The 18,888-nt window shown below is 45.9% G+C and overlaps 1 protein-coding gene across 1 annotated transcript in view; it reads right to left on the reverse strand.

The window, feature by feature from the left end:
- Positions 1 to 15,750, reverse strand: part of EPS8L2 (EPS8 like 2) — a 34,925-nt gene extending 19,175 nt beyond the window's left edge. The window contains exons 1-7 of the mRNA XM_026073174.1: positions 15,730 to 15,750; positions 13,826 to 13,881; positions 10,771 to 10,873; positions 5,534 to 5,695; positions 4,450 to 4,599; positions 3,634 to 3,713; positions 2,513 to 2,652 (exon numbers count right to left, since the gene is read on the reverse strand). Of these exons, the coding sequence (XP_025928959.1) occupies positions 2,513 to 2,652; positions 3,634 to 3,713; positions 4,450 to 4,599; positions 5,534 to 5,695; positions 10,771 to 10,873; positions 13,826 to 13,881; positions 15,730 to 15,750 (712 nt within the window). The remainder of the gene's footprint in view (positions 1 to 2,512; positions 2,653 to 3,633; positions 3,714 to 4,449; positions 4,600 to 5,533; positions 5,696 to 10,770; positions 10,874 to 13,825; positions 13,882 to 15,729) is intronic.
- Between the last annotated feature and the right edge of the window lie 3,138 nt (positions 15,751 to 18,888).

Genomic DNA, 18,888 nt, shown 5'->3' on the forward strand with positions numbered 1-18,888 from the left:
CCGTGGGATGGTAACTCTTGACTTGGGTTGTTTAGTCATTTATTGTGGGTTATGAAAGCACCTCAGGAGCTCTCAAAGAGCAGTTCGTGCGGGAGGTGATCAAAGTTGCCGATTCAATTTCCAAGGGTCACAGCATCTGCCTGCCAACCCTCCGTGTCAATACACTGCCTGTTTTCAAATATAGGCAGTGAATGAATCRCAAAGAGCAACCAGCTGCTAGCTACAGGCAGAGACCTGCAAGCCTAGATCTCCAGCTGTTGTGAGTCACTAACTCCTTTGCCTTTGAACTAAGCTTACACCCACTGAGGAGCTGAATGGCCCCTGCTCCCATTGCTAAGCGCTCCAAGTGTATGTGAAGTGCGATGGGAATAACTCATACCCACTCTTCCAACCTCCAGCTCTCCACAGGAGCCTTGGTTGTCCCATGGATATGAGTTTGACTAGTCAGTGGATGACCATGAAGAAATAAGACCTGGAAATAAATACTACTGTCAGTTGCTAGACTGCATCAGGGCAGGAATTCTGCATGACAGACATTTAGGCAGGCCCGCGCAAAAATCAGCATTTTTGTACAAACTTGTGTGCAGTCTCTCAAGGGTTTTTAATGGGTGTAGAAAGCATCCTCTTGCAATAAATAAATGTACAAGTGCCTCCCAGGTTTCAGAAGACAGACACAAGGTGAGATGGCAATATTTCAATGTGAGCAATTGCTCAGGTAGCCTCTTGTAAAAAGAGTGATGTATCAACTGAGTGAAACGGGATTTGAAAGGGCCAGAATAGCAGGTGTTCAGACACCAGAACATACAAAGTGGGAGAACTGGGAAGGCAGTTTTTGGCAGAAGACTGTGAAAAATGTACATCATCTTTAAGTGTTAAGATTAGGTGATTAGTTTTGGCAGGCCTGTAGAAAAAGCAGTAAGATTTGTTTCAAGAGAGAAGCAATCCCAGCAAACAGGCATCAGTCAAGACTTTCTTCTGCCAGCTGCTTTCATACCAGGCTCTGTTTTCTCAAGTTCAGAAATTCTGCCTGGATAAGCACCCAGCCCTGTTGATGTAATGGACTTAAAACTTTATGTTAAGCATAGTGGGAAGGGAAGAGTTAAGGGTAGCCATTTCATGAAAAGCTGCTGGGCATCAGCATATAGGTGTTTATAGATGGTCTAGCTCTGATATATCAAATGTGAATTTCAGACCTTGGCTGGGCCTGGAAAGCTGCTCCTCACGCACGTAAGAGTGCTTATAGAGAGGTCTGTAGTGGACTGCTGGGAACCCATGGAGCAGTGTCCTTGAGTGGACATGGTGGCAGACCTCCTTGCAGGGGGACTTTGTTGCCTTGCAATAGCTACAGCCTGCATATGCTAAAAACCCTGTGACAGCTGTTCAGCGTTCAATGGGACATATGTTTGGAGAAAAGCCTGGTTCTAGCCCTGCCTAGGAACATGAAGCCCTGAAGAACTGAAAGTTTTTTATGGCAATCTGTATCATATGCATATGAATTATTAAAAAAAAAAAAAGCAACCAGCACATCTGCCTCTTCTGCTCAGCCATATCTTATTTGCATTATGCAAAGCTGGATCTAAAATAGGTTCTTCATTCAGGAGACTAGATCAGCCCCTTGGCTTCAGATCCCATCCCAGGGAAAAGAGTATTTTCTCTCCTCTGCTGCTATTTGGAGTATTTCATATTGTACCTTGATTACATGTTTTCCCTGAACCTAGAAATTAAGAGTGCAGACACCCCAAGAGAAACTGGTAAAACAGGCAGTGGTAGGAAAGGCTCAGCATTTGTTGGTCATTTTAGTCAATTCGAGCTTTTGTCAGTGAAAGAATCTGGGAACTTATTTCTGTTACTTCTTCCTCCAGAGAAGAATACAAGTTTTTTTCAAGAGAGCTAAAACTGGACTGAAGTCAGGACAGTTTTGAAATAAGATTTTAGGTTAATACATGAGAGAGATGAGTTTAAATCTGCATTTTCACTCTTGATTCTAGCAAAATTAGTGCAAACCACTTAATTTCTTTGGGTAAAATTTTGGCTCCTGTGTAGTCAGCAAGGCCAGGAATTTGCCTTGCTGACCCAGGTCTATCTTGTCTGTACATTTTAAGATCACCAGTACCTGGTCTGAGCTTCATGTGTTTGCTCAGTTTCATGAAGAGCTTTCATCTCTCTTAGGAATTTCAGTGTCCACAACACACAGATGTCATTACAAGGAGTTTCGAGGAGCTTTGATTTATTGAGCTGTCATTTAGCAGAAGATGCCTACTGCTAGCCTAGAGGGTTGAAATGTTTGCCGCTGCCCAATTTTTAGGCATTTATAAAGCACAGCCAGAGCTGTAACAAAATGTTGTGTTTGGTAGTGTCTGTGTTATTTCATAACACTGTGAAAAGGCTCTGTGCTCCAGCGATACAGGGCCTAAAACCATTACAGGCCCTTTCAGGAGGATTGGCTGTCCTGGCTGATTTTTTTGCACAAGTCACCCACTCCCAGGACAGACTTGCTGATCACCCCCAGTACCTGGATCGTGCTGGGAAGGAGGTGCCACCCGGTTGCGGTTCATCGGTGAGCCTCGCATGTCATGCTGGATAGGAATGGGAGCCGGCCCTTGAGGTGGTGGGAGGATAGACTGTCTCTGCTTTATCTTTTCTTGGTTTGCTCTGCAAGACAAACAGCAAAGCCAGCATCAGTGGCTGCCGATCCTGTTCCCAACTGTGAGAATGCAGCAGTAGGAGCAAGAACCGGACACTCCAGGGGATGCTATTTGCATTGGCTGAATTTCCCCCTTTGCCCAGAGGCTTGCAGGTTTGGGAGGGGTGGCTGCAAGCAGAAAGCCCGCATCTTTGGCAAAGGAGAGCTCCAGCAGTTGACTGGTTTAAGTGGGACTTGCCAGGTTTGGTCTGGAAGACCTGTACTTTCAGTAAACAGCATTTGGTAGTGGTGCAGGGTTGTTTTGGCTGGTCCTTCAGAGCAGAGGCTGTCTGTGAGGCTGGTGAGACACCTTGCACGGAGTCAACCGCCTGAACCATTTTTTCCTGGCTCTGTCACAACACTCAAGAACCCTTCTTTGAAATCAGTCAGCAGTAGAGTTCCTCTAGAGTGTTTCATTTCAGAGTATAAAATCCCTGAGGGGTGGCTCATGGGAGATTGAGACTCCATTCCCAGGCATGTAAAGGATATGTTTTGAGCAAGGAAAAGTAATGACAGCCAAAATTCAGATCCACTGTAAATTGCTATGGGACTCAACTAGCAGGCCTAAGTGAGCTTTTTATCTGTGTCCTCATGAAGATGGCAATTATGGGAGAGTTTGATTTGCAGCCTTTATCATCTTTGACGGGGAATTTGAACCTCTCTGTCTGGGCTCTGCCGCAGCAATGAGGCAAGCGAGAAAAGGCTTGTTTTCCAGCTTCCTTAGACAAAACTGCCCAGAAGGGTATGTGAGAGCTTCATGCCATCAGATCTAGCTCTCATTCAGCTTTAAACCCTGAGCTCAGACTGGCTAAAATCTTACATGCATCTGGATCCATATGGGGTCCAGGGCTGGCTTGGCAGCCTCTGCGCCCTGAGTTTTCTTTGCAGGAGATACGATTATGGGGCTTTTTTTTACTCCCAGCTATATCTTGCAGCCCTGCAGCACTTACTTGAGTGTCTGTGGCCGTATCTTCTTTCCGTGCTTGTGGTCTGCCAGGGCACTTTCTATGTCCTCATGAACCATCTCCGCCTCAAAGACAAAACAGGGATGTTTTACTAAGGGCTTTGCTTTGGAGAGGGTTGACAACTCCAAGTGGGCAAGGGAAGAAATGGCTGGCAGAGAGCTGGGAGCCAGGAGGCATATTTGCTCTGTCACCAGCTTGCTTGGCCTTGGGGTAGGCTGCAGCCAAACATTTCTAACTGTGCACGGTGCGAGAATATGTGGATAGGTGAGAGTGCCAATTTAGGAGGGCTGGGAGCCTAGGGACGTTAATGTGAAGGCATCAATGGCTGGGCAAACCTCTAGGGCCGCTCACAACTTCCACCTATATAATTCCCGGAAAACTTTGCCAATAAGGCAAGCAGACTGTGCGCGTGATGCGCTGTGGTGGGATTGGATGCTGTGCTGCTGGGATGGATGTGCCGGTGAGAGCCTTGGTGCCACGAGTGGGAGAGGTGGGCTAGAAAGGACCTTACAGGTGGATTGCAAATACTCTCTCTATGAGGACACTCATAGCTTTGCCCAGTCCACACCTTTGAACATGCAAGAACAAAGCTGTGCCAGTATATCAATACATCCATGCAGCCAGCAGTCATTCCTGCACACACACTGCACTTTGCAGTTTCCTTCGTACACACAGTGCTGGTTCCTCTCTCCATGTCTCACATGGCCCAGCAGTGCAGAAGGGTTTCTGGCTGCAGGCACAGTACCCCATCTCCCAGCATACCCCACTCTCATTCCACTGGCAAGGAGGCGCTCTGCTCACCTCCACCTCATCACAGTTGAAGAAGTGAATGTCCGGTTTGTGCTGCTCTGAATCCTGGCACACCAGGAGGAGGATGGAGGAATAGCGCATCTGATTCAGCACCGTTTGGCAGTGCTGGACTGTTGGCAGAGGGAATTCCTCCAGCTCCTCCTAAAAAAGAGAAAGGATGGGGTCAGGTAATGGAGAGCTCTATTAAACTAACAGGGAACGGTCTTGTATATGAAGTCCTGGGATCCCTGTTTGAGTAGAGAGGAGGCCTAACGCAGCTTATGCTTCTCAGCATTGATTTGCTGGGCTCTTCAAAGATGCATGTCACAGTTTGCAGAGGGACAGTGTGTGCTTGGGACCCAGGAGAAATAGAAGAGAGGTGGATGGCAAATGGAGGTGAACCCTTGTTCTTCTCTGAGTCCTGAATACGGACGGCCCAGCATGAGGCTTCAACAAGTTTGCCATCATCTTATTGTGCTTTAACTGCACTTGTCACATGTCCTAGCAGAGCAGTGGGAAGATGCTTTTTGGATAATAGCAGTGATAGAACCTGCCCTCTCACTGACTCCCTGGCACTGACCTGGGACTAATATTTTTTGGTTTCTCATTGCTAAAGTGCAGGCAGTGCTACCCTTTTCCCACTCTCTGACTGTTCTGTCCTGTCAGATTGGGTGCCCTGTGTGCGTGTGCATGTATTGCCTGTCAAAATGGGACACTTCTCTTGGGTAGGGGATTCTGCATGTTACTATAATGCAAATAATAGGTCCTTCCCTCTCTGCTCATGCTATATGCAGATTTCCATGGACCTGTAAGTCTGCATCACTCCCACAGAAAGCAGTTATACTGCTGGCCTGGAGCACAGCTCAAGGCATCTTCAATCTGGGTAGTATCTGTTCTCTGGATTTGTGAATAAATCAGCCCACAACTGCCTGCATTTGAGTTAAAATCAGCCAGCCCCTGCACACCTAGGAGTGGAGTTTGGTAGTGATTTGCCGTTATTCAGGTTCCTGAGAAATTGCCATCCCAAGCAGAATGGGAAGGGCACACACCAAACCCAATAACCTGCAGGTAACTTTCCCTGGAGCCCTCTGGGTACCTGCGACTCGCAGTCCAGCAGGCGGATGGACTTGTCGTTCACTTGCAGCAGCATCTCCTGGGTCCAGATCTTCTCTTTTGAATTGAGCAACATGAGTTTTCGGATGGCATCGTCCACCGTCACAATGGATTCGCTCTTGTCCATGATGAAGGTGGCCAAGTGCTAAAGTTGGGAGGAAAGGAAGAAAAAACAAGTGAAAAAGCTTTGATGGTATGTGTACCATAAATCATTGGTGACACCACCTCCAAAAGTTTGGATTATTGTTTGTCTGTTTTTCACAGCATGGGTATGAAAGAGTCACTGCTGAAGGTGTACATTCTGGTTGGTAGTACCAGTCCGTACTGGTCTGTCCATAGGGGTGAAAGATGAGAGTTTCATAAGGGTTGAGCAACCCAGCAAGGGTTTTCATAACGAGTTTCACCACTTCCATATTTATCTCATCATATGTCAATTCGAGCAGCTCTGGCTCCCATCCAGCAGCGTGTGTTTGCAAGTGCTTTATACATGCAGATTGGGCCCCTGAGTTTTTTAAACTGGGTTGGAAATTTAGGTACACTATTTAAGCTTAACTCTCCAAGCTAAAAGCACTTGCATTTTGCTTGATTCACATAGAAGATGTCCCTGTGTGAAATTTGTCCCAGGCAAAGAACTCACACGAACCCTGGGCAAATGTTTGTCCTCTGGACTGAGGTGGGATCCAGGTGTGGGCTTTAGCCAGGCTTACTGCCTGAAGTGTTTGACACACAGCACAGCTGCACCAGAGAGCTTTCTGCACTGCAAATCTTCCCAGTCTGCAAGACAGCTCCAAACCCAACACCTGACTCTGCTCCAGCCTTTAATGCCCTTATGTACCTTCCCACCAAAATCACCAAATCAGCCCTTATAGTAGTGAAAATCAGCCTCTCTGACTGTAAGAAGGGATTTTTTGCTGCCTGCCTCTGTCCTGCACTGTGGCCTTACTAGATTTCCCTGGTTTTCCTGCCTCCTGCTACCTGTCCTATAAACCCAATTTAGGGCTCTTCCCATGACCAAACTGGTATCCGTTCTGTCCTCCTCTCTCGTGCTGGGTGATGTGTGCACTTGGGTTTGGGAGCAGTTCTGATGAGGTGGTAAGGTCCTGGACATGACCACACTTGCATGCTTTCCCAGCCCTGCTCTAACTGTGTCCTGAAGCGTGCGGCAATCCAGGCATTGCACTTGGCACTAGTTGTATTTAGGGAGAGTTGTGTAATTGAGCTGCACCTGCAGGCTTTCAGCTGCTCCTGGGGCTCCAAGGGAGGTGAATGCTAGACGGGAGGCAGTTATAGAAGGGACAAGCGTGTGTTGTATCCAAGTGCTGTGTCCTCCCCAACAGTGGGTGAAGTCCACTTCTGAAATCTGGTAACTTATTTCTCTTCTCTCTAATCTCCAGATCCTCCTGCTGTTCGGCCAGTGAGAACAAACTGCACTCGCAGCAGCAGTTGTGCATCTGCCAGCAGAGGGGACTGCAAGGCAGGATAAGCTGGGAGCTTTTCTCTTCAAAGCAGCAGTGCTTTTGCAATACTTCTGTATGAGAGCGGCCAGGCTGTTTTCTGTGGAGTTGTCCTTGTGTGACTGACTGCACAATCAGGCCACGTGTTCAGGTGACAGCAAGGGAGGGAAAAAATTAGGGAAACAAAAGGAAATGATCCTGTTTCGCCTTTTTCCCTTTGCTGCCCTGCTGTGATGAAAAGGGAAGGAGAATGTGCCCTGCTGGGGAAGTGGCTGGATGTTTTCCCTATCCCTGTCTTGAGCAACATTCTCCAGAAGAGGTAAGTAGGAGGTTTTCGGATGGGCATGTTTTAGGCCTGATCAATGTGGTCTGTGCTGCAGCTGGTCCTAGGACCTGCTGCCAGGAGACCTTATCAGGACAGGTCCCAGGTCCTTCTCCCTTCCCTGGAATATCTATAACTCATCTACCAACATGACACCCTGAGTGTTGCTTCCCTGACTTGATTAGGCTGAATGACATGTTGCTGCTAAATCGGATGGGTGCGTGCGGCTCAGCTGAAGAGCCATGGAGCTGCTTAATGTTGCTGGCAGTGGGACCTGGGTACTGCAGGCCTCTACCTGCGCTACTGCAGGTACAGCAGATGTGTTACACAGTCACTGGGAGGATGGGGACAACAGTGCAACAACTCCAGAAACAGTCCTGCCAGGCATTTTGTGTTTGTTTTGATGGTAGCAGTGGAAACTCCTGCTTGTCTTTGACACTCAAATCCTGCAGCCTGATTTCAGAGCAGGAGCTGGAAAAAATGGGGTGCATTTAAAGCAGGCCCTTGGAGAGGCCCTTTGCTGACTGTTTTAGAGTGGTGAGTTGTGCCTGGCTTTTCTCCCTCTGATCCCTTGTCTTCATGACTTATCCCAGAGATCATACCCACTTTAGGGAACAGTCAGTTTTCTTTCTGGTACCGACTCTTTGCTATGGTGGTGCTGTATTGGGATCAGGGCCCACTGTTCCAGACACAGCACATAAAGACAGTCTTTGTCTTAGAGGACTGGCAAGCAAGAGATGCAAAATGCAAGAAGAGAACAGAAAAGGACTGGGGGAGAATCAGTCTGCTCCCACTATCAGTCTCAGCTCATGAGCTGGTTGACTAAAACCAACACCAGTGGGTAGTCTTCTCTGGAACTCACGGTTTGAAGGAGGATGAGAGAGTTGCTTTATGAAGGAAGTCCTTTCTACCTGTAAAAAAACAGGAGGATGTGGACTGGGAGGGGGGTTATCGAGTAGCAAAAGCTGGCCTTGCTTTGCCCTGTCCTGCCTTGGAGAAAGTAGTGAAGGGGCCTCGCAAGTGAAGTAGTGAAGGGGCTTAGCACATGGTGTCTGTTATGGACCAGACAGACTTGAGGGGATCTGCGTGCTCAGAATGAGGCACCTGAGCCTTGGATGGACTTGGGGACCTACAAGCAAGAACCGGAGTCACAGTTGTTTCCAGAAGAGGTGGTTGCAGAGGGAAAGGCTCTAGTTTAAAGCCCTGACAGGCAGAGAAGGCAGAGTCTTTAAACGTGGTGGTCAAAGACAGAGCAACATCCCAGTCAAGTTCAGTGCACTAGAGAGAGGATCCCCAGGAGGACTGTGATGGGACTTGGCTGGTGGGAATTAGGAAGGGATAGAATTCGTGGTGACCACTTTGTTGTTAAGGTGGTAGTTGGATAATTCATGAGGACATGAGAGAGAGGTGTGGGACTGGACAGAGCAGAGAAGAGGCTAAAACACTGCAGATTTTAAGTGAAGACCCAATTCTGTGTTCATAAAGCAAAGGTATTGGGTGAGGCAATATATTAAAAGCTCCTGGCAGTTATTTGAGCAGGTATATTAAAAGCTGGGATTGGTCATGCAATCAAATATGAAGAACACGCTCAGGTATGTGTTACTGTAATTGTAAAATGCTGCGTGAAAGGTATTCACAAAGTCAACATTATCTGTGCAGAGGTGACAAATCCGCTGCTTTCCGAGCAATGAACTGAATTGGTTTATACCTGATGACTGGCATTCTTATCTGCTCTACTATTTTAACTGCCAGGTTTATAATCTTCATAAATTCCTTTGTTATTTACTGTTATGTAAGTTAATTTTCATGGAGGGTAAAGCTACATGTCTGGCTCAGATTTATTAGAATATTTTTTTCTTTCTGTTTTGTTTAGATACTGGTAGAGTGAGGAGGAGAGAAACTTGCTGTTATTTTTTATTTATCTCATTAAAAAACCCTTTCATCCAGAGGGAGCTTCAAATATAGTAACTCCTGTAAGAACAGGCAATGATTCCCTCTACTATTAAACTTTGATCAGTTTATAGATTACTTTGAGGGTGTAAAATACCTTTTATGAGAAAACCTCCTCCTGCCTCACTGTCTGCCACTGAAATTCTGTTTGCCTTGGTCAAAGTTCAAGGTATAGACTCATAGATGAATGGCATATGGCATAATTAATGAAGGATTCGTGTACATGTCACTGTTTAAAGTCCCCTCCCTGTCTCCACAAGTGACTTCATTAGGTAGAGCTCACTCTGGGGTTCTTCATGACAGCTTGAAACAAAAGGCAAGTTGACCTTCTTGTAGTTGAAATCACAGAGAGATGACATGAAGAAAAAGGGATCCATGGCCTTTTAGCTACTGGCATGTAGCCACAGGTGGTTTCCACTGCAAGGGCTGCGTGCCGTGCGGTGCAGTACTCTCTTCCTTGGTGTCATCAGGGACATTTGCCTGCCATGGAAAGCATGTCTGTGGGCCGGTACTAAAAATGGGGTGGTTGGTCATCAAGTTAGTTTCTCAGATGGAAACCAGAGCCTCTCTCCAAACAAACATATCTTAAAATCTAAATTTCATTTTAAGCAACTGAGCAGGCTTTTTTATTTCAAAGTGTGTACTTAAACTCTTTGCTGAAGTGGGGCCATAAACCAGAGAAAAGAAGGCCCTGTTTACTAAAATATGGACCTCATAAAGCGCTTTCCTTTCTGGAATTCTCATCTTTCTCGTCTTGTCCAGTTCTTGGTGATGAATGGTGCAGCTGGCTTTGGACAGGTATGTCTATTCCTGTGGTATGGAGGCTGCTGGCTTGCTCCAACATGTTACATTCCAGAAATTGCCAGGCCCCGGACAGCCAGACTGGCTCCTCATTTTTAAGTGGATGTCAGTGACACTGGAAGATGGGTTTGGCTTAATGTCTTTCATGGCTGAACAGTTTTGAATTACCTGGGAGGACACAGCAAGTGGGAGAGAACTGCTGGGTGAAAGATGATAAACAATGTGGTCTCTGGTTTGGGCAGATGAGTTCCTGTAGCCACCATGGAAACCCTCATTTTAACCTGTCTGTCCATGCTGATCAAGAAGGGTTTGAAGCATGGAGTGACAAGAGGGAGAACAGTTCCCTTTGCTCATCTTCAAATACAGAAGAGGGAGAGCGAACAACAGCATCTCAATTTCCTGTTTGCTTCCACAGAATTATCTTTATCTTTTTAACATCTTTTTTTCCCCATTCTCCATTCCCCAAATACTCAGCATTTTAATTTGCTAATTCTTGATTATTCAGTAAGGACTGGAGAAGTCCCACATTCCTGCAGGAGAAATGAAAATTTCAGTGACACTTGCTTATTATAAGAAGGTTCCTAAACGATCTTTGACCTAATGAAGTTTCAGGAAAACGAAACACATTTCATTATCAGCCTCTATCATTGACGTAAGTCTCTGCTTAGTCCCATAAAGTTTCATTGCACTCACCTGTACATGGTACTGTGAAGTCTCGTGCATAATGACGTTGGAATTGGAGTATTTCTTCCTTTGCTCTGCAAAAAGAAGAAAACAAGCCTTCTGTTTAACGGCTCTTTATTGGTAAATTAGGATCTAAGAATTACAGCTTTCATGATGGGGTGCTACTGTCTTTCTTGCAGTCTCTGAGCTTCCTGCTTTAGCCGGACTGTTGGGAATAATAGAACATATTAACCTTTGTCACAAGGATTGGCAAATTAGGTGTCTTGCCTTTAATGCTGCTGAAAATTTGTTTCCTGGAGGTCAGCACTATTTGTAGAGGAAATTAAACCTAATACAAAGGAAAGCCACACACAGTAAATAATTAGAAAGCTCTCAAAAAAGGGCTGGGGAGGTGAGGAGCATCTTGAGAAGTCCAGCACAGGGGTGGGAAGTGCATGTGGAAAAAAAAAAAAATCCAGCTGCTACCCACCAGTTTGGTTATAACAGCACTTTTTAACTGTCCTCCAGAAAAAAACTTTCTGAACTATTGTGACTCTTTTAGTTTGTTTTCTTGCAGTTACTGGCAGGCTGCAGTGTAAAAATAAGAAGGGTTGTAGGGATCAAGGCCGGACAGTCAGAACTTGAGTTTCTTGAACAAGATTTTTATGAGGCAACGAATCGTTATTACTTCCTGCATTTCTTACTGGAAAGCAGCAGAAAGGAGCAACTGGAAAAAAATATTTGGATTTTCATGAGGCTATTGAATACAATCCTATAAGAATTTACCTATTATTTAATTGTCGAGTTTCCAGCTGCAAAATACTTTGCATGAATAGGAGAGGAATAAGTACCCAGTCTCAGAGTGATTTGGGACTGTCTGAACTCCAAGTGTTGTCCTTACCAGCAGAGGACATCCTGTGATCCCTGGTTTGCTTAGAAAATGTAGAAAGTGTTTTCACCTTTCTTAAGCTGAAAATAACCTGTGTTAGAAATTCCTGTCTTAGGTCACAACCAAAGGAATTTCATAGTACAACAAACGTTAGGACTCCTTGTGTTTTAAAAAAGTATATATTATTCTAGTTTATTTGTGGTTTATTTCAAAGCTCTCTTCAATGCCTTCTCTGGGATGCTGGCTTCTCTATTTTTTCCCTTTTCTTCAAACATGGAACATGTGGTCTCATTTAACAAATTTCACATTAAAGAGATTGGTACCTAGAAAATGGATATTCCGGTATAAAGTCAGTCAGTAATGCAGCAAATGGACAGTTTCCATTTTTTTTTAAATAAGGATAAGGATCTTTTGGTGAAGTAGCCCAACACCCATGCAGAACTTCCCTAAATATGTTTTTGGTTTATATTTTTAGTAGCATGTCACATTTTGATTGAAAAAAACATTCCCCAAATCCTCATTGAAAATATTGGTAATGCTTTTGTTTGCTGAATATTGGAGTTTTCCTTGTAACCAAAATACTGATTTTTTTTTAATTAAAAAGTTGGAAAGCTGAAAATACTCTATTTTGAACTGTAAACAGGGAAATGAAGTGAATATAAAGCACAGCAAGGACAGGGGCATATAACTGGAAAGGACTGGACTTTTGGAGGTGGGAAAGAGCTGTGGGAAGGAGCAGGGTCTGCTACAGTAATTACCATCCTTCGATGTCCCTAGAAGGCCCTTGCCAGCGTGGGCAGCCTAGGGGCAACCAGAGCTCCATCTACTCACTCCTTTAGGTGATAGTTTGAGAAATGGGATAGCAAGCTAACAAAGATGCCGGTGACGTAGCACATCCCCAGGGACAGAGAGTTTCATTTGACTTTTCTTTTTGCCATCCTCAGAAACTGAGCTGTAAGTGTTTTCTCATCCTTTCAGTTCATTCAGCAGGAAAAATGCCTGTATATGCACTCATGTGTTCCCTGGGTCGCTCTTGCTGTAAATTGTTTCCCTTCTGGGTAAATGAGCTCAGCTCAAAGAGTGGAAGGAACTCGAGTGGTAGTTCTGGCTTTCCCCCTGCTCATGTCTTGCATTTCTTTTCCTCTGTCCCTTGTGTAAAGCACAGAAGTGACTATTTCTGATCTGCTGCTGCTACTATTGTATGGAGTTACTATTCCTTTTCTTTCCACCAGTAAAGTGGCATCTCAGTGCCAAATCTGGACCAGACCTGGTCTGCCTCCACATTGCTTTCCTGCTCTAGGTTATGAGGTTTTGCAGGGCACATGCTGCTTTGCAGAGAGAGAAGAAAGCAAGCTCCAGCCCTGAGGAGGGAGTAATGTGGGAGTCTTGCTCTTAGGGAAGTCAGTCAGGTTCTCCCTACATCCCAGTTGCCTTCAGTGGGGACAGAACCAGACAGTAAATCCGTTGCCGGAGGAGTGCACATTGCCACAAAAGAAGGAAAACTAAGTGTAGGTGATATGAGCAGGGACAAAGGGAGAAGGAAAGGGAACAGTGCCTGGTCTGCTTTTGCTCTGTTTGCACATTTGTTAACAGACTCTTTTCTTTCCTCACCTGTGTGCACAAGCGTATCTTATCATGGTCAGCATGGGAGTGACAGTGTAGGGACTCCCAAGCTGCTGTTCGGGGAGAGGGGTATGCAGAGGAAGAGGGAAAGGTGTTTGGTGCAGACACCTGCCCCACTTCTGGGTCTGCTGCCCTGGAGACCTCTCTCCTGTCTTGGAGACCTCTTTCCATGTAAAAGAGAGGAAAGAGGTCTACCAAGGGGAAACAGAAGGGCAGAGGGAATAACAGGGATCCCACATAAGGGAAGGCCAACACAAGCAGTGACTGAAGCAATGCTCTCTATCAGCCTTTCCCTTCCCTTCTGACTGATATGTCCCAGGAGAAATGTTGTCCAGTCACTTCACCCCAAGAAAGCACAGTCCCCTGGTCACTCCTAAACCACAGGGTTGTTTGCTACCGGATCTACCAAGCCTGTCCTTTATTTGCATCTTCTCCAACACCACCAGGAACTGCAAAAACTCCTGTGAATGGGTGACATCCTCTCCGGCAGCAGGGCCAGCTTCAGATGTTGCTACCTGCTCCTACTGCTGCTCCACATATGCCCAGCTAAGACCATGCATCCGCTCCCTTTACCTGAGCTCATCTGAGTGATCTTGTCCCACCAACAGTTGCGTGGAGGCATCAGTGGACTGCAGCAATGGGACAGAGAAATGGGGGGCAGTCTCGGAAAGATGGCAGTTCCTTAGACTGGTGTTAATGATGGAGAAAATGCAACATTGAATTACAGCCTGAGTGTTGACTGGAAAGTAATTTGCCAGCTATGTTCTCCACTAAGCCTTGTATACATCAGAGCTGTAGCAAGGAATAATTGCAGTGAACAGTGTGCTGCTGTTACAGGAGCAGAAAAACTCCTGCTTTGGGGACTCCTGCAGTCTGGGTCTTTAGCTTAGTTCTGGAGCTTCTTTGCATTCACTTCTCACCTAAATAGGTGTTATTTAAGCCGTCTGCCTGCAGATCCTGTGCAAAGGGAGGAGAAGCTGGCCTGAATCTGCTACTGATCTTTATCAGAAAGTTGACAGGAATTGAGATATCTTAGAGGGACCTGGTTCCTTGGTACTAATTGCTGGGATTTCTGCAAGTAAGTCACGTTCTTCCTCATCTGTGTGTGTGCCCCTGCATGTAACATGCAGCTACATGCCTGGATGGTGTCTTTATGAAAATAGATATGATTTTGAACCAGCCCCTCTAGCCCCTGTGAGTGCCCTTATTTCAGCTTACTTTGATTTAGCTCACACCAAGTGGGAATTTGGGTTTCTTTGGCTGTCCTGAAATGAGAGTGCTGGCTGGGAGGGCAGTTAAAAACTGATTATAGTTAAACAAGTAGAAATCTCTCAGGTATATTAGACTGTAGGTCTTTCTCAATGTTTTCTTGCTAAGTTTCTGTCGAGGGCCTACCCCAGTGAGCTGTCCCTGATCTGAACTCAGGCTGTGAAATGCTGGTCAGGCACAAGAGATGGTGAAATTTGGATTAGGGCTTGGATCGCGTGCAGATTTGCAGCGTGCTTTTGTTTTTGATTCCACTGCTTTAGTATGAACCTTTTCCCCTAGCCTCCTTTTTCATCTCTGTTATACTTTTATTTTTATTAGGCTTTATTAGCCAAGCTTCCAGGGAGGACTGAGTGCATTTCAGAGCCTGGTTAGGGCTCTTCAAGCATTGCCAGCAGGTGTCTCTCCAGAACTAGCATGGACCCAATGATTGCTTTCCCTCTGATTTTTGCTAGGAATTTTCACCTTATCTCCTTTACCAGCACAGAAGAGTTTTCAAATTGTGCCCCTCTTGGTACTTCTCAGGAGACAGAGGGGTGAGCACTGGTGGCAAACCTGCTTGCGAATGCAGGAGCATCCTAACTGTATAAAAACGGGGCTTAGAGACAATGGAGATGAAAAGGGACACCGCAGCTTTCATTCAGAACCCAGTGAGGGTTGGTAGAAGCCGATTACTAATGCCTTTTATTTTTAAGCCTGAGAGGTACCTTTAGCTTGGCAGGACACCCATGTACTTTGCACCTTGTATCTTTATGACTGAAAACGTAGTAGCGTGTTTCGTCTCAGGGGCTAATTCCTGGTAGCACCAAAGTGGCCACTGTTCATAAGTAGAAATGATTTATTGGCGGACACGCTGGCAGAAGCATTAACTAAGATTGTAAGTCTCTGAGCCAGTGTCTTTTATACTGCAAGCACTGAATCAGAGGTGAAGGGAAGACAGTTTCATGGGGAAAGACCTTGGACAGCCAGCACAGCTTCCCCCTCAGCCATTAGCTTCTGGAGTGACCTTAAGTAAATTAATCAGTATATCAGCATGGCCATTTTTCACCTTAGACTCCCATTAAAGAGTCAGCGGCATTTTCTGTTTGCTGTGTTTTAATTGCAGTCTGCCCTATTTCCAATGTGGGGCAAGGTCTGGAGTAGAAGGGCACACAGCAACACATATCCGTTGGGATTCATGTCTAATGTGAGTAACTTTCTCTCTCACTAACCTCAATTTCCTCACCAAGCATTTCGCATGTAAATAGATGACACTAATGGAAATGAGAACACTGTGTTTGTGTGGGATGGAGACAAATTTGGATTTTAAGACATTCCATCCCCTCCTTTTTAAAAGGGAGTGGAAAAGGCCAAAGTGGCCAGTCTGGAAACACAAGTTTTTTACATTAGGACAAGCAAATGTCTCCAGCCCTGACAGGAAGGGCATTGAGCACTGTGAGCTGGTAGTCCCTGAGGAAGGGAAGGTATACTGGGGAGACAGGATTACCAGAGGGAGAGTTAGCATAGGATCATGCTGAACTGGGCAGAGCTCAGTGGGAAGGCTCACACACTGCCTTCTGTGTGTTATGCTCAGCTCCATCCCCACTCAGTTCTCCAGAAAAGACTGCACTCCTCCTCTTCCTCCCCTCATTGCAAAGGCATTGGTCAGCAGCCCTGCAGACAGCTTCATACCCGTCTCAAGGGTCAGCAGTCAGCCCTGCTGTCCTGAAGGGGTCACGCCGGGCAGCAATGTGGGAAGGATCTGTGTTTCTGCAGCCAGACTGGCTTACTGCTAGGAGAAGAGGTCACAGAGTTTAGCAGTGGTCAGCACTGTGTCTGGTTGCCTCCAGGCTGGCTTCTGGGGTTCTCTTTGCTGCCTTTGCTCTGTCCTCCAAGTTCAGAGAAGCTGCATGTGTCATGGACAGCGGAGATCTCAGCATGCACCTCTAAGAAAATGTTTGGAAGAAATGCCCTTGAAGATCTCGAGAACCTGTTGAAACCTCAGACTTCTGCATGGCCTCGTTTCTTGACATCTGCACTTGCTGATAAGCTCACTCAGTGCTTAGGCCCCTGTAGTTATCGGCAGCCTTTTCCAGCAGGAGAAGCAAGCCCTGGACGAGGGCCTGTTGCCCAATGGGATGTGCTGCAGTGAGGATGGAGTGAGCATGAGATGAGGAGGATGGAGACAGGCTTTTCTCTCTTCAGCCTGCTCCTGTTTGTAAGCAGTCGTTCCAATCACTTAGGAAGGTTCTCAGATCCCCGTAAAGCATCTACAACTAATCCGTTGTTTCTCCAGCACTCTCCTCACAAACCTAACAGCAACAAATGAAATAAAGGAAGGAGGGCAAAAATGCAGAGGTTCCCAGGTCCCTTTGTTGATTCTCCTTGAGGGCCTTTCTGTGTTATTTTTAAAAGCCACAGAAGTAGAACAATGTGCCTTTTTTTGTCTCAGGATGCCATTCAAGTGACGTCCCAGAAGCTGCCTGGGCCAAGGAAGGGAGTGTTTCTGCATATTCTCTTTCCTGTCCCTTTCTTTAAGATGTCTGCTTGTTCTTTTTCCTGAAATCTCTTCCATCTTGTTGGCTCTACCTGGCCCCCACTGAAACCTCTCCTTTCTCCGTCTCCCCCCAGCATCCTCAAAAGTAACCAAGCTGCCTGAAGACACCTGGGCTTTCTGGGGACAGCAGGGTGCTGAAAAACTGAAGTCTCCTTCTTGCCTAGTGCTTAGTTTTGATCTAAATCCAGGAAGAATTTTAAGGATCCAGGCTGCAAATCACTATGGCAATCTCAAGTCATGTCTATCTGAGAAGTGCGGATACTTTAAAAAAAAGGGGGGTTTTGTCTGTTTACTTTAAAGCAAGGTGATGAAACGTTACAAGCCTTTCTGTGGATGCATAATTATTTGCCTTAGCTTAGTTCTAGCCCTGGCCATTCTGGACTGAACTGAATATGCCACATTTAGAATAATGCCTGCATGGAGATCTGCGGCTGTTTAACCCTACGGTTCAAATGGGATCCTTTATGTTAAACAGGTAAACTCCCTGCTTCAGAAAAGACTTCAGAAGACAGGGCATTTCTCCTGAGCGGCTCCTTCACTGCCCTTCTGCACAGCTCTGTCCTCCATCTGCTTAATTTCATATGAATGAACACTGGCACATTAGCAGTATTAGCTAATTTCCCTCCTGGTTTATCTGACACCTCTCGTACTTTGCATTTCTACAGCATCTTGCAATGGAGAAGACCCAAGTGCTGTAACATGTTATCTAATCTATACTATGTCCCTAGGAGGCAGAGAATTTGTATAATCCCCATGTGATAAATGGAGCTGCAGGAATATAAAAATTTTTTTCCTGTGATCGAGTGGCAGCCTCTGTCAGAGCTTAGATCACGGCATGAAGCCAGGGTAGAGCTAGCCTGAACTCTTGTTCAGGTCTTGTCCCTAACCCTCCTCCCCGCTGCCGTAAAACCCTGCACAAAGAACCCTGTAGTAGGTCATTTTTCCCCCCATGCTTCCTATCAGTACCTGCAACACCACTGCACCGCTGTTAAAGTAAATTATCTGCTCTGTGTCTTGAGAGGCTGTAGCTGTAGAAGACTATTGGGATATAATATGCGCTGGATTGCAAAGGGCAGGATTGCTGCAGGGCTCTGGCACTAGTACAACAAACATTTGAGGTGATAAAAGTTGGCATGATCCCACAGTGACCATTACTATACTTTTTTCCCTTCTGTCTGCCAAGATAGCCAAAGAGACGGGAAAACAATAGAGCTTTGTCCCTTGCTTTTGGTGTCAGGTAACAAATAAAACTCATGGTGTGGAGATCCTGGATTGTCAGGGTGGAGGTGGCTGGTATGATCCGCTGCTCTGGCCTCAAGAGCAAGGGCTGGTATGAGCAAGGGCACAGTCACTCTGTTGCTGAACCTAAATGCTTGGTGTTTGACAAGCATGGGTCATCCAGAAAGTTTTGAATGACCCGAGCACAGATGCCATGTGGCACATTGACACACATAGAACCAGATCTCTTAGCGGGAATCGTCTCATCTATTGCCTCTGAGGATTCAGCCCAGTAAGCCCTAAGACACCTCTTTCAGGAGAAAAAAACCTGTGAAAGATTCTATAACTGAGTTCAGTTCAGTTGTTCAGTCCTTTCCTAACCAGTTGGCTTTCTTCTTGCCCAGTATCCAAAAGTGTAAGAAAAACAGCAAAGCCATTCTCTGAAGAATGTTATCCGTCACCAATATCTTATGGATAAACAGCACTGTGGAAATGATGTTTTCCACTGGCACCAGTGGCCACATGAGGAAACAGAAAAAGTTCAGACCACTACAGAGGTAACAAGGTAGATTTTACCCATGGGCTCAAAACTGTGTGTTGAGCTGAACTTCCATGA

This window comes from Apteryx rowi, unplaced genomic scaffold (genome assembly GCF_003343035.1).
Source record: "Apteryx rowi isolate R43461 unplaced genomic scaffold, aptRow1 scaffold_363, whole genome shotgun sequence".
In the NCBI taxonomy this organism is placed as follows: domain Eukaryota; kingdom Metazoa; phylum Chordata; class Aves; order Apterygiformes; family Apterygidae; genus Apteryx; species Apteryx rowi.